General features: G+C 39.2%; 1 protein-coding gene across 1 annotated transcript; it reads left to right on the top strand.

Annotated features, from left to right (window-relative positions):
* The first annotated feature begins 11,848 nt into the window (after positions 1 to 11,848).
* On the top strand, positions 11,849 to 14,525 carry BHLHA15 (basic helix-loop-helix family member a15). Its single transcript, XM_027874853.1, has 2 exons — positions 11,849 to 11,971; positions 13,379 to 14,525. Exon 2 carries the CDS (start codon positions 13,435 to 13,437, stop codon positions 13,960 to 13,962), a length of 528 nt encoding a protein of 175 aa, XP_027730654.1. The 5' UTR covers positions 11,849 to 11,971; positions 13,379 to 13,434; the 3' UTR covers positions 13,963 to 14,525.
* Positions 14,526 to 16,170: the final 1,645 nt, after the last annotated feature.

Raw genomic sequence — 16,170 nt, 5'->3', positions numbered from 1 at the left:
AAGAAAATTTCTGTTTTCCTTACTGGTTATGATTTCATATGATTTCAAATCAGAACTGTAGATAATTGAAACTGTTGAAAACTAAGTTGAGGGGATGGAAGCTGAGAAAATAGTCCACTATCTTGGGGGATGGAGTGGAGGTGGAAGCAGTACAATAGCTCAGAATTTCAAGTCCAATTCCAGAGGACAGTCCCACTATGAACACAATTACCAGGAAAAGACAAGTTTCGTGCCTCCAGGGATGACAGTCCTTGAGGAGGAGTCATGGAAGCAAGCCTTCCCATACAGGGAGCATGAACCTGAAAATTACAGTACCCTGGGACGAAGTCCCCTTTACCTCATGCCAGTTGCAACTCTGAGTAAAATAATCAAGTTCTCCTCCTCAGCCTAACTCCTGTTCTATGTTGTTCCCCGGCTGAATATAACATGAACAGTCACTGAGGCCAGAAAAAAAGAGTACTGGCTTGTGATCAGATAGTTTAGCTTCGAATCCCGGATGAGTTGTGTAACCTCAAACAAGTCATTTCATTTCTTCAGGCCTTATTACCTCATCTGTAAGTAAGGAGTCTGGACTAACTGATCTTTAAGGTAACTTTCAATTCTAAGATTCTATGAGTCTATCTATGACACATTTTGTTGCAATGTACCTCTTTTGATCTTGGAATCAGGAAGACTCATCTTCATGAATTCAAATCTGACCTCAGACACTTTCTAGCTGTGTGGCCCTGGGCAAGTCACTTCACTCTGTTTGCCTCAGTTCCTCATCTATAAAATGAGCTACTGAAGGAAATGATAAACCACTCCAGTATTCTTGCCAGGAAAATCCCAGAATGGAGTCACAAAGAGTTGAACACAACTGAAAACGACTGAACAAACAAAATCTCTTTTGATAATCTGTACTTAGGATGTTATTTTCTCTCCAACTACCATCATCTCCAACAACATGCATAACTCCTCGGTCTCCATTATATTGGCTATATTTAAGCAAGAATCAAATTCTGATCAGCATCTGGCAAAAAAGAGCACAGCGCTAAATACTGAGAAAGACACAGTCTTGTCGGGCTTTGTGCATAGTAAGTAAATATTTAATCAGCATGGTGTAGCAAAAAAAAAAAAAATGGTGGAATTGGTTTTATCATTCCTGGCAAAGAAATTAAATCCAACAAGCATTTATTAAGAGAGCCTATGATAATAGGTAATAACAAAGACAAAACCAAAACACTCTCTGTCAGAAGGAGCTTTGATGAGACAGATCCATGATCTACAAGAAGCCTAACTCCTATATAACATCAATATTTTTTTCAAGAAGAGAGTTGGAAAGTAATGGGTATGATGAACAATAAAAAAAAATCACAAAAAATAAATTGATTAGAATTTAGTACATAGTAAATGGCTAGTCATCAATGTGAGAATCATTGCTTAATAAGCTATCTGTATAAAGACAAATCATTGACTTCTTAAAGAAAAAATTAAAATCAATATCAAATTAGAAGAAAGTAAAAATGAGAAGTTATGTCAAGCAGTTGAGGCATCTCCAATTTGACCTCTTTAAATAAGATGTTGAAATTGAAAAATGTGAAATGTATGAAAACAAACATTCAATATAGACCATCACCATTTTCTAAGAAAGTTTAACCAGTGTGAAATCCATTACCATGAGAAGACCAAAGAGCCGAGAAACCACCCTCAGCCAGCAAGTGTTTGATTTACTTGCCAAACTGAGAAACATAGCCAACAAGAATATATAGCAAGTCTTGCCTGGTCTACTTCAGTAGTTTCCTAATTGACTGTCCAAAATCTAGCCTTTCCCTTCTCCAATTCATCTTCCATACATCTGTCTAATTGATAATTCTAAAGCACAGATCAAGAATCTTCAGTGACACTTACTAGCTGTGTGACCCTGGGCAAGTCACTTAACCCCAATTGCCTAAAAAAAAAAAAACAAAAAAAAACAACCCCAAAAAACAATCGGGGCAGCTAGGTGGCGCAGTGGATAGAGTATTTGCCCTGAAGTCAGGAAGACCTGAGTTCAAATCCAGCCTCAGACCAAATACTTGACATATACTAGCTGTGTGACCCTGGGCAAGTCACTTAACCCCAATTGCCTAAAAAAAAGAAACAAACAAAAAAAAAAAACAAAAAAGAATCTTCAGTGACTCCCCATTCCCTCAAGCATAAAATACAAACCTCATTGTTTCACACCTACAGTCCTTTCCAACATGGCTCAAACTCAACCTTCTTGGCTCATTACACTTTACATTCCCTCAATCCCACGATATTCCAGCCAAACTGACATCCTTGTTGTTTGCCATATACGACATGCCATCTCCTTTCTCCACACCTTAGCTGTTCCCCATGCCTGGAATGCTCTCTTACTGTCATCTCTTAAAATCTCTAGCACCAGGTTAGTTTTAACTCAACTCCTGCCAAAGGCCTTTTGCTATTCTCCTGATCTGTTCATGCTCCCCTCAAAATTACTTTGTATTTAATTTATATTTATCCACACACATGTTGACTACAGGGTGACCCAAAAGTCTTAGTGTAGTTTTATGTTTTGATGGCTTAAGATTGCACTAAGACTTTTGGAACACCTTTATATACTTTTAGATAGCAGAAACTATTTTGCTTCAGTAACGTTTTCCCTAGTACCTAGCGTCTAACTTGGCACATAAGCAATTAATAATGTTGAATTCACAAGGAGAACACCAGTTTAGAATATAAATTTATTTATAAAACCATGCAAAGGAGGAGGATAGAACATTAGAAGAATCATCTCATCATAAAAATGGGAAAAGAAACTAAATGTGCAAAAAATGTTTATAGCAGCTTTTTCTGTGGTGGCAAAGAATTGGAAATTGAAGGGATGCCCACAAATTGGGGAATGGCTGAACAAGTTATGGTATATGAATGTAATGGAATACTATTGTGCTGTAAGAAATAATGAGCAAGTGGACTTCAGAAAAACCTGGAAAGACTTGTATAGACTGATGCTGAGTGAAGTGAACAGAACCAGGAGATCGTTGTACACAGTAACAGCCACACTGTGCAATGACTGACTTTGATAGATTTAGCTCTTCTTAGCAATGCAAGGATCTAAGACATCTCCAAAAATCTCACGATGGAAAATATTATCCACATACAGAGAAAGAACAATGGAGTTTGAATGCAGATTGAAGCATCTTTTTTTTCTCTTCTGTTTTGTTTTGTTTCTTCTTTCTTGTGGATCCTCCTATTAGTTCTAATTCTTCTTTACAATATGACTAATGTGAAAATATGTTTAATAGGAATGTATATGTAGAGCTTATATCAGATTGCATGCCATCTTAGGGAGGGAGGTGGGGAAGGAGGGGTAGAAATTTAAAACTCAAAAGCTTATGGAAATGAATGTTGAAAACTAAAAATAAATTAATAAAAATTTAAAAAAAGAAAAATCATCTCATAAAACAATATAAGTCAATGAAGGGAAAAGTAAATTTACAGAAAGCTTGGGAAGAGACTGAGTCTTCCCAAGAACATTTACAAATAAAATTGGAAAGGCAACAAGGAGGCAGAAAAAATTGGAAAAGATCTATAAATATTTCTATAACAAACATTTTCTCCTTTAATGATAAAAATGGGGTCCCCACATTTGGACTGCACCACCATAGTCTCAGATATTCTATATAAGGAAACAAAAATGGCACCAAAAGAAGGTGGAAAGAGAAGCTGGATAAGACTGGACAAATGGACTTTTGTGCTGGAGTGGAACCAGTTTTTAGAGAATTGAGGAATTGAATCCCAAGAAAAATGAAAGAGGAGAAGGGTACCAAATACTAGGGAGAAAGAATTTCATACTTTAAATAATTTTATCCTCTTTTTATTAATACCTCTTATTTTAATATCAAATTCTTTAGCAAATATATCTCTTCTTCTCCACCTAGTTTGTGACTAAGATTTTAAAAAGAGAGGGAAGAAAAAACCAATTCAACAAAATCACTAACACATCAACTGTGTCTGATAGTATATGCAATATTCCACAGCCATAATCCCTACCTCTGCAAAGAAGGGAAGGAGATACATTTTCTCAGTTCTTCTCTGGAACCAAACTTGTTTGGACCTTATCATTATTATTACATACATGAAGGCCATCCTTGAAAAAGGTTTGAGAAGAAAAAAGGCAGACTTTGGCAAGCAATATTCTACAACTGAACACATCTTTACACTTATACAATTGACTAAAAGGTATAGAGCATACAAGATTCCACTGTTTTTTATTTGTTGACTATAAAAAAAGCACTTGATTTGTAGAACAAAATATTTCCTTAACTTTTTTTTCTCTAACGAGGCTTCTCCCAAATATATGTCAAATTATACAAGATTCCTTAAAAGATGTAACAACAGGGATAACTTTGCTCAATAACCCTTTGATTAATATCAAGTGAAGCATAAAACAGATTTCCTCCAAATTTTATACCTTCTGTACTTATTTTGAATGGAATTTCTCTTTCTGACTTTTCCTGATGGTTTTTATTGGTACTAAAAAGGAACGCTGATGATTTATGTGGATTTATTTTATATCCTGCAACTTTGTTAAAGTTATTGCTTCAATTAATTTTTAGTTGACTCTTTAGGCTTTGCTAAGTAAATCATCATATCATCTGCAAAAATCAATTTTTTTATTCCTTATTTACCTGTGCTTATTTGCTGAATTTCTCTTTTTTTTCTTGTTACTATATCTAGAATTTCTAGGATTATGCTAAATAGTAGAGAAGATAATTACTTACTGGAAAGACCTTTAACATTTCTCCTTTACATTTGATATTTGCTCTTGGTTTTACTATTTACTAAGGAAAGGTCCATTTATTCCTATGCTTTCTAGTGTTTTAATAGAAATGAGTTGAATTTTGTCAAAAGATTTTTAAAGCATCTATTTATATAATTGCATGGATTTTATTATTTATATTAGTAACATGGTTTTTTATATTTATAATCTTTATTTTGACCAACTCTGCGTTCTTATTTTAAATACATCTTATTCATCATGTATAATCTTTCTAATGTGTTGTTATAGCTTACTTGCTAATATTTTATTTAAACATTTTGTATCCACATTCATCAGTGATATTGGTTTATACTTTTCTTTGCTTTGTATCCCCCTGGTTTAGGTATTATATTTATATTCTGTTTATTTGACATTTGTATTCTGTCCTTTTTTTCTTTTGTAATATTGAAATTAATTGTTATTTGAATATTTGATAGAATTAACTTGTAATTCCATCTGATCCTGTAACTTTTTCCTTTAGAAGTTCACTTATGACTTACTCAATTTCTTTTTCTGAAATTAGGTTATTTAAGTCTATTCTTTTGTTAATTTGGTTATTTTATATTTTCAAATGATTAGTTCATTTTCTATAAGTTATCAGTTTTGCTAGCATGTGTTTGGGTGAAGTAGTTTGATAATTTCCTTTATTTCTTCTTCAATTGTTGTGAAATCTTCCTTTCTATTTTTAACATGAATACTTTGGTTTTCCTTTCCCTTTTTTTGTGAATCAAATTAACTAATGGTTTATCTATCTTATTAGTTAAAAAAACAGCTCCTTGTTCTAGTTATCATTTCAATACTCTTTTTTTGCTTTAAATTTTACTTCTTTTTTATTTTCAGAATTTCTACTTTGTTATTGAATTGGGGATTTTTAACTTGCTAATATTCTAATTCTTTTTTAGTTCCATGCCCAATTTATTGTTCTGTTCTTTTCTTAATGAAAATATTTAGATATAAAAATTTTCCCCTAAGAACTGCAATAGGTGCATCCCATAAGTTTTGGTATGTTGTCTCATTATTGTCATTTTCTAGAATGAAATTTCTATTTTTCTATAATTTGTTCTCTGACACACTAATTATGCAGAATTAAGGTCACTCTGAATGCAGATGGAAGCATACTATTTGCTCTCCTTTTCCTTTGTTGTTGTGTTTTATTGCTTCATTCTTGTGGTTCCTCCTATTAGTTCTAACTGTTCTTTACATCATGACTAATGGGAAAATATGCTTAATATGAATGCATAAGTAGAGACTATATCAGATTGTATACCGTCTTGTAGAGGGGAGAGGAGAGGGAAGGGGAGAAAATTTAAAACTCAAAATCCTATGGAAGTGAATGTTAAAACTAAAAATTAATTAATTATTTTTTTAAAAAGAATTAAGGTTACCAAATACTTTTTAATCTTTCCTCAAAGTCTCTTTCTTGGATCTAGTTATTACTACACTGTAAGCAATAATATGTTTAGTATTTCTGTTTTTCTATATTTTTAGTGATGTTTTTATACCCTAATATACAATCAGTGTTTGTAAAGGTACTATGAACAGTTGAGAAGTATGTAAATTATTTTCTATTCCCACTCAGAAATCACCAGAGATCTATCATCTCTAATATTTCTAAAGTTCTAAACTTCTTTCTTGTTCACCTTGAGGTTAGATTTGTCTAAGTCTGAAAAGAGGTACATTGAGGTCCTTTACTATTTAGGTTTTACTATTTCTCCTTCTAATTTGATCAGCTTTTCCTTTATGTAGATGCTGTTATTTAGTATGTATATGGTAAATATTGATATTGATTCATTTTCTCTGGTGCTTTTAGCATAATGTACTTTCCTTGCTTATCCATACTTTTTATCATGTCTGTTTTACTATAGCTTTATCTGAAGTTGTAATCGCTGCCCCTGCTTTTTTGAGTTCAGCTAAAGCATTATGGATTTTGTTCTAGTCCCTTATTTTAACTCTGTGAGTCTTTACATATCAAGTGTGTTTCTTGTAAACCACATATTCTTTGATTCTGTTTTCTAATACATTCTTCTGTCTTCTTCTGTTTTATGCATGAGTCCCTGGATGGGATTCACAGGTATGATTGTAAATTGAGTATTTCTATCTATCCTATCCTCTTGTACTTTTCCCCCTCTTTGTTCCTAACCAAGCCCCTCTTTACAAATAAGATTTACAAATTTACAAATTATTTTACAAATAAAAAGGTGGAAAAAGAAAGTTTGCCTGATCTCTGTGATCTATAAATGCTATGGCCTATTTCACTTCTGTTGCTCTTCTTCTCTTCTTCTTTCCCCACCTTTGGTCTCAGGTTTTTATACTTTCTTCCTTTACTTTTAAGCCTTTGTTGACCATTCCTCTCTCAAATATTGGAATTTGTTTGCAAAATAGGTCTAATAATGTTTATGTCCACCTACCTCACAGGGTGTCTGTGAGAAAATCATTTTGTCAGTTTGAATTATTATAAAGTGAAATTGAGCTATTTTTATATGAATTGGGGAGATCAGAATATGGTTAATTTAGATGTGATTCTTTAGCAATCACTGCTGTTCTTGGTTTCTTAAAAGGTAACTATGAAAATGAAAATATATTTTTTACCAAAATGGTATTTTTCTTTTTCTCTTAAAAATATTGTTTATTTTTAAACATTTTTTCAAATTTTGAGCTCTAAATTCTCTCCCTCCCTCCAATCCTTCCCCCAAATAATGAGAAGGCAAACAATATGATATCCATTCCAAATGTGTAATCATGCAAAACATATTTTTATATTAGCCAGAAAACATACAATTTTAAAGTGCAAAAAGGAATTTGGTTTATGTTTTCCTGTTGCTGTCAATGAAAGCAGACTGTTCCTAAAGAAACATCATCATAATAAGTGTACTCAAAGTCTTAAGTGGGAAAGAAGTTGTGATATATATAAACACTGTGATGGAAGAGAGTTTGGTTCCTCAAAGCCTGGATTTTACCTGCTTTGTGTTTTAATGTTTAATTGAAAACAGGTTATTCTTCTTCAAGTAGCACTTGGTGTGGCTTAAGTTTGAGGCAATCCAACATTCTGTCATTTAACAGCAACAACAACAAATTCTGAACCAATCTATCTTTTTGAGTTCTCAACTTCCAGTCTGGAATTGGGGATGGGAGATGAAATAAAGAAGAAGGGCTGATCAGGAAGGGCAGGGTTTGACTGACAGATAACAATGAAAACTGTCAAAATAAAGTACTTTCATCAATCCATATGTTCCATTACTGAATACTTTGTAGGAGAAGCAAGGAAAGAGATCAAACCACAAAATATTTTGTTGGTTTAATTATTTAGGCCAGGAACTCATAATTCTCAGCTGCCAATAACAAGAGTCCCTAAAGACTGCTAAGCCTGATGGACAGCAAACAGATGGGCACAGAGCATGTATCATTTTCATTCCTCTGACTGGAGTTGAGTTTATGTAAGATAACAGACTCAAGCAATACTAAGAAGATAACTGGAGAGCTTCCTGAAATTGCTTGCCTTACAAAGGCCTCATTTTTTCCAAGGATGAGCTAGTTTGAAACAATTTCCCCTATGGATTTGAATGAAACAATTTTCCCCTATGCACACAGACCAACTTTTTTTCCATCTCAGCTATGTCCCACCCTTTAACCCTCTTTTTCCTAAAAGGGGGTGTTTCCATAGTGCCAGAGTTGGCATTCAGAAGGATCTTCCCAATGGGGAATCCAAAGCTTCCTTCTGCATGCCTGGTTTCCAAACTCATTTTCCCAAAGGTCTTCTTTGCCCCGCCTTCCTTTCCATGTTCTTTGGGGAAGGAAATGTTGTTTTCAGGGTGTCCTGTTCTGAATAAATATGCATACACACATACATACGCATATATACATATACTTTGTGTAACATATATGTCACACACATATATAACTAACATATTCAACCAAGCTGGCTGATTGACAACGTTTCAAAATAATCTTCTCTACTGACATCTCTCCAAGGGAGATTCATGATGTTGTTGTTCGGTTGTTTCCATTGTATCTGACTCTACAAGACCCCATTTGGGGTTTTCTTTGCAGAGATACTGGAGTGGTTTGCCATTTCCTTCTCCAGTTCATTTTACAGGTGGGGAAACTGAGGCAAACAGGGTTGAGTGACTTGCCCAGGGTCACACAGCTAGTAAGTATCTGAGGCCAGATTTGAACTCAGAAAGATCAGTCTTCCTGACTCCAGGTCCAGCAGTCTATCCACTTCACCACATACTTGCCCTCAGCAACTGTAATGATCTGAAAAGAGCATTGAATTTGGAGTCAAACCTGGGTTCAGATCCTAGCTCCATCACTTACCAACTCTGTCACCTTGGGTAGGTTCACTGTGCCTTTCTGGGCTTCAGTTTCTTAATCTGTAAAATGAAGGGCCCTTCTCCCTCCCCAGGTCTATCCCCTTCCTACTCTAGGTCCTTTAACAATGGTTATTAACTATGCCTAATAATTGATCATATTATAAGGTTACTGTTTTTATTATTAACTTGAATTTATAGTTATGACATTTATCTCACATATCACCAAGTACAGCATAATAGTTACCATTTACATAGCACCTACTATGTGCCAGGCACTGTGCTAAGTATTTCATAAATATTATCTCTTTTGATCCTCACAACAACTGTGGGAGGTGAGTGCTACTATTATCCCCATTTCATAAATGAAGAAATTGAGACAGAAAGACGTTAAGTGATTTGCTCAGGGTCACACAGCTAGTAAGTGTCCGTGGTCAGATTAGAACTCTGGTCTTTTTGACTCCAGTCTCAGTGTTCTATCCATTGTACCACCTAGCTGCCCAAGAATAGAGCCTGTCCCATTGGATAATAATAATAGCTAACATTTATGTGTTATATGTTATATGTGCCAGGCACTGTGCTAAGTACTTTACAATTATTATCTCATGTGATCCTCACAACAACCCTGGAAAGGAGGTACCATATATTAATTTCATTTTACAGATGAGGAAACCAGATGTTAAGTGACTTGCCCAATGTTACACAGCTAGTAAGCGTCTGAGGTGGATATGAACTCAGGTCTTCTGGACTCCAGGCCCAGTGCTCCTACCAGCTTGGTAGCTGGCCCGGAACAGGGTACCTCTTTTAGTTAGGAAGACCTTGGTTCAAGTTCTGCCTTTCACAAATACTGGTTACATGTGAGAGGCATGATTCAGTGGAATGTTGGGTAGTCAACAAGCATTTACTAAGTGTTTACCATGTGCCAGGCCCTGTCCTAAGTCGTGGGGATACAAATACAAGCAAAAAAAAAAAAAAAAAAAAGCTCTCAAGTAGTGTACCATTCAGAAAGACAATACACCAAAGAGAACTGAAGATGGAGGTGGAGTACCCACACAGGGCATAGTGGTGAATTCTGGAGCTTCAGAAGGAGAGCCAGGGGAGAAAGGCTGGAGGGGCCAGCATTGGAGCCCCTGGAAGGAGGTCACCCATGGGAGACAGAGGTTACAGAGAGGAAGGGCTGTTCCCAGGTGAGAAGGCAGCAAAGTCAGAAGCAGAGCTGGGAGGGGAAAGAGCAATGGTTCCAGAGTCAGAGGCCCTGGGTTCAAGTCCCAACTTTTGATCCTTACTACTTATGTAACCTTGGGCAAATCACTTAATTTTCCTGGGCCTCAATTTCTTCATCTGTAAAATGACAGTGAAGTCCCTTCCAGCTCTAGCTATAATAGTTGTGTAGCCTGGGAAGACTTATAAATGGTAGAAGAGATGCAGTTCTGTACAAGGAGGGGGAGTTTCCTCTCTGGGAGGTCCCAATGCCAATGAAATCATAGAACCAGAAAAAAAAGAGACATTTGTGTAGTCTCTAAAGAGTTTTTCTCTCACGTTTTTTCTCTCCCTGCCTCTATACTATACTTCGGATCTGCTGTGAATTTAATCCAGTTTTCCTCACAAGATTCACTGTTTTTCTTCACCTTTTTTTTTTTTTTAAACCCGTTTCTGTTAATAGTCTCCTCCTACACCTAAGAGAAAGACAGAATCGAGTTGTGAAACTGCCTGCTCCGGATACCCCTACTAGATCTATACCTCACAGAGTTCAATGAAAGAGGAGAAGAACCCACGTGTACAAAAATATTTATAGTTGCTCTTTTTGTGGTGGCAAAGAACTAGAAACTAAGGGGGAAGGGCATCAGTTGGGGAACTGGCTGAACTAATTGTATATGAATGTATGTATATGACTTGTGCTTTTAAGAAATGAAGAAAGGGACGGTGTTGGAGAGACCTAGAATGACTTGTATGAACTGATGGAGAATCAAGTGAGCAGAACCAAGAGAACAATTTCTATAGTACAGCCCCATTGGAAGGACTACCAGCTCTGAAAGACCAGAGCAATGCGATGACCAACCGCAGACCAGAAGACGACGATGAAGTAATCCATCGTTCCCCAGACAGCAAGATGATCAGTCCCGGGTGCTGAATGGGACATACACCCACATCCGTGGGTCGGGGATCTGCTGTACTTGATTACACATATGTGTTCCAGGGATTTTTCTTTTCCGATGGGAGGTGGGGAGAAGCGGGAGAGAGAGAGAGAGAGAAAATCAATATCTGTTAATTGAAAATTTTTCAAGAAAGAAAGTCATGCCAGTTCCACCCGGAGGTGGCCCAGCCGGTCAGGTAACGGCTTGGGACTAGGTTTCCTCCTTAAGCTCCTGCAGACAATGCTCGTTTTGTTCCACCCCCTGCCTCCGGCCTGCTGGACGTCCCCTCCCTTCCCTAGGCTCCAGGGGGGAGAAGCCCGACCCACCCTGCCAGTCTCGGTCTCTTCTCCCCCCCCTACCCCGCACCAGCCCAAAGGGTTTCCCCCCTTCCCTTTTTAAGAGGGAGGCAGATACCGGACAGACACCGCCCCCAACTCCTGTCCCACCCCTCGAACCCAGCTCCCGCCCCCCTCCCTCCTCCCCTCCCCCCAGCAGACTTCCTCCTCTCCCCTCCACTTCTCTCCAGCATCCCCCAACCTTTCCCCTCCCATGCCACCCCCTCCCCGGCTCATTTACATCCCGGAGCCGCTGGCCCAGCCCTGCCCCGCCCCGCCCGAGCCCGAACTAAAGCGACGTGTCCTTGTCCCCCGTGGGCAGCCCGAACCCTCTGGCCCCGCGCACCTGTGACGGCCGAGCACCTGTTCCAGCCCCAGGCCTCGGATCTGCAGGTAAAGGGGCGGGGGCGGGGGCGGGGGTCGCGCGCCGTCACCTGGGGCTGGGACCACTAACCTGGCCTAGGGGGTGGGGGATAGGAAGGTTGATTGCCCTTGTTCTCACACTTGGGGATGGGGGCGCTGGAGAAGGCAAATGGTGAGACTGGTGCTTTCTGAGTTAGCGGTAGTCCTATTGCCGCCTCTCGCTTCCTATTCCGCTGACTCTGGCAGAGCATTTACAAAGGTTCCCACTTCTATCCCCCTGCCCATATCTATGGGTCACGGAGGGAGAAGGCAGGGACCCCACTCGCCAGAAGCTGTCTGTGGGAGTTCATGCTCCTAAGCCAAGTCTCCAGGGATTTATTGTTTGGGGATGGGAGGGCTGCGCGGGGTGGGGGAGAGTGGCACATTTTGACAGGTCTCTTGGTGGGGTCGGGAGGCTGGGGCCCAGAGCTGCCTGTCCATCTGAGCCTTTGAATGTCTTGACTCCTCTCCCTTGTAACTTCTGCCCCCTAATGTCTAAAATCTTCCTGGCTACCCTGCTGTCGTCAGAGCTACTGTTGCATTCTTCTTGGACTCCACTCTATTTTTGTGGTCTTCGATTGGCATGTTTATGAAGAGCAGGGCTTAAAGGTGGGGAGGGGGCTCTTTGTATGTGCTTTCACGCGGGAACACGGGGGGAATGAGATGATGTGTCCATGAGGTTAGCAATCAGTGGACGTCAGAGATGTCAATTTCAAGGATGAATGTCCAGGCTTTAAAGAAAGTGAGACATGTATAACTTTTATCAGATGGCTTGCTGTCTTGGGGAGATGGGGAAGAAAGGGTGACCGAGGAGGAAAGTGAGGGAGGGAGAAAAATTTGGAACTCAAAATCTTACAAAAAAAATGAATGTTGAAAATTGTCTTTACATGTAATTGGAAAAAAATACAATTTACATTTTTTTTAAGTGAGAAATCAGTACATCTTGTCTTGGAGAGGGCAAAAGGGTGAAAGTCACACAGAACCAAAAAAGGTCCTACAAAAGGAGACAGGGTCACAAAGGTACTTGTGGGGAGCCCCACTGATCTCATTGCATAAATCTGAAAAAGTTCCATAATCAATCAGTATACACGTATTAAGCACTTACTACACAGGCATTGTGCTAAGCACTTAAGACACAGAGAAAAAGCAGTAACAGTCACTGTGGGAGGCAACATATTAACACAATCACAATAAATACAAAGTAGATAGAAGATACTTCAAAGAAAAGGCATTAAGAAAGAGATCAGGTATGGCTTCTCTGAGTCCTTCTAATGATGTTGAGCCCTCCTTGACAAGTGTGGTCATTCAGTCCAACACTGTGAACTGTCTGTGTCTTATTGTTAACAACCCATTCATGATTGGTGCCCAAAGATTTTTAAAAAGCCCTTTTATTTTTAGGAGGAAAAAAAATTGGAGATAAGCCTGGGTTGCCATTTCCCATCTTCTACTGAAATATGAAGACCAAAAACAAACCCACAAAGCGCAGGATTTTGGCGGACAAAGAGACATTTCATGGTGAGCCAACATCCAGTAAGCAGGACCTGGAGAAATGTTTGAGGAACAGGGACAGGCGGAAGGGGGAGAAGGCTGAGGGCAGCAAGGTAGGGACTGCCAAGAAGAAGTCATCCTCGGGCAGCCGGGAAAGCAATTTGAGGAGGTTGGAGAGTAATGAGAGGGAGAGGCAGAGGATGCACAAACTCAACAATGCCTTCCAGGCCTTGCGAGAAGTCATTCCCCATGTCAGGGCAGAGAAGAAACTCTCCAAAATTGAGACCCTCACTCTGGCCAAAAACTATATCAAATGTCTGACCTCCACCATCCTCAACATGTCCAATGGTTGTCTCCCTCCCCTGGAAGGGGAAGGATCTGCTCACAACTCTAAATTCTACCAGCACTATCAGCAGCAGCGAGGAGATGAGGAAAGTGAAGACCACCTAAAGAAATACTCTACCCAGATCCACAGTTTTCGGGAAGGGAGCTAGACGGACCTCCTCCCTCTGGACCAACATCCTGACATCTTCAGGCAAGGAGCAATGGACTCCGAAAAGGTGTAACTGTGTCATCACCTTATTTTTATTGTCTGTTACATTTTGACCAACATCTCAAATTATCATGCACAGACTACTGAGCGATTTTTTTTCCCATACAGAAATAGTAAAAGTGGTTCATCTTCCTTCTAAAAAATAGCCAATTACTGAGAAAAACTTGAACTGACAGCCCCTTGCTCAATCACAGTCCCCAAAGGGCATTTTCCATCGCTCAGCCTTAGGCACAGCGTGACTCTCACTCCCCTTGGGTGTCCTCAGACAGGTGCCCAAGGCCTGATTCTTGTAGCATCCATTTGAAACATGCCCTGAGGGGTAGGAAATGGAAACGGTTGGCTCAGCTGGAGTTTGTAGTGACCGGGGTGGTGCATTATTCCCATAAACATTTTGACCTTTGTAACTGAAACATTTCTGACCCTCTCTTGTGTGACAGATAATCTTCTAAGAGATTATTTTTTGTATATATCACCAACAGAAATTGAAGCCTCAGTCTACCTTTTTTTGCAATGAAGCCCATTTTTGGTGGGAGGGTCAGGAACTGTGATTTATTTGATTTATGTAGGGAACTCCACTAATGCAAATGGCAATTCTATAATTCAATACCTTATAGTGTTAGTGACTTGACCACAGTCAAGAATACGTCAGATGTGAGTAGTGAGCCCATCTTCCTGACTTCAAGGCCAAACCTCTACTCACAATGCCCTGTTGCCCACTTCAATCAATATCATCCTATGATTGTTGGTGTTATAGTATTTGAGTGCTAGAAGGGACCTTCATAATTATTTAATTCAATTCTCTCATTTTGCAGATAAGGAAACTTGAGGCTTAGACCAGTAAGGGGCTCACCTATTGAGAGTGTAGCAGGGTGGGGTGAGAGTTTTTTGCTTCTAGCTGATTATTGATGGAACAGAAAACCTCTAAAACTCCAGAGCAGGAGCTCTTAACCATTTTAATGTTATGGATCCCATTGGCAGTCTGGTGAAGCCCATGAACCCCTTCTCAGAAGAATGTTTTTAAATAATTGAAGGAAATGTAGAAGGTAGGGAAAATAAAGCAATTTTTTTTTCCAATCCAAGTTCACAGACCTCCCTGAAATCTATCTAAAGGCCCCTTTGGGACCTTTGAATGCCAGGTTAAAAACTTGTTTTAGGGGGAGTTTTGCTAGGAAGGCAGGATTTATATCTTTTTTCTCCTCCTTATGGTTTTCTATAAGACTGTCTCTTGGAAGAAGAAGGATGGAACCAAATCTAAGTTTGTGAAACACACTGTTGTGAGATCTGTGCTGAAATTCTTGCAATTCACTAATGTAGACACAAAAATCATGAGACAGTGCCTTGGAAAGGACTTTTTGTACTTGGTATAAAAAGCACACTTTATGCAGAGTTAGGGAGAAAATCCTCTAGGTCCTGGGCACTAGGCCACTCTAAGTGTTAGTATGCAGACTTTAAATGTTTTAAAATTTCTCCTTAAAGAGATCCTTAAAGTATCTGTCCTTGCAGAAGAAAAATCTGTTGCTTTTCTTCATGCAGAAATGCTGGCTTTCCCTTGTAGTCAGATTGTCCTGTTCTTCCAAGGGCTCAGAGTTTTGCCAAGCTCCATTCTGCACCCTTTTCTGGTTGGGATGCACTCTACCAACAATTCTTCGAATAGTTGTTTGTGTATTGTGTATTGTTCCAGGTGAGGGATGATGGGGGAAACTGCACACTTCCTCTATCTGCAGCTGCACACTTCCCTTGGCACCCCCCACCCCCAGATGGGTATCAAGTTGGGTAGTCAGGTAAGAAGGGACATGGTCCCTTTGGCTCCTGTAGCGTCCCGGTGGGCTGCTCTGGCACTGAGGACCAGACCGTATAAACAAGGACCGTTCAATTCCTTAGATACATTTCCTTGTGTTTCATAGAAGAGGGAGGTGGAGACAGGAGGGGTGGCACAGGGGTGCTTTTGCCTCATGAAAACAATAGTATTTCTTGCATAGGAGAGAATAATGTAAGATTGTGTTTTCTACTTGGCACATAGTAGACTCCATAAATACTACATGCTTGTGTGGGGATAGCTGGAATTCTCGGTATGATTCTCTTTGGAAGGATAGAGGAAGATCTTCAGGAGAATTCAGGAGAATTGTAAAGTTCATGGGAGCCTATAGTG

Source organism: Vombatus ursinus, unplaced genomic scaffold (genome assembly GCF_900497805.2).
Source record: "Vombatus ursinus unplaced genomic scaffold, bare-nosed wombat genome assembly UNPS02014807.1, whole genome shotgun sequence".
Lineage (NCBI taxonomy): Eukaryota > Metazoa > Chordata > Mammalia > Diprotodontia > Vombatidae > Vombatus > Vombatus ursinus.
The sequence above is the reverse complement of the archived record's forward strand: the minus strand, read 5'-3'. Positions and strand labels throughout refer to the sequence as shown.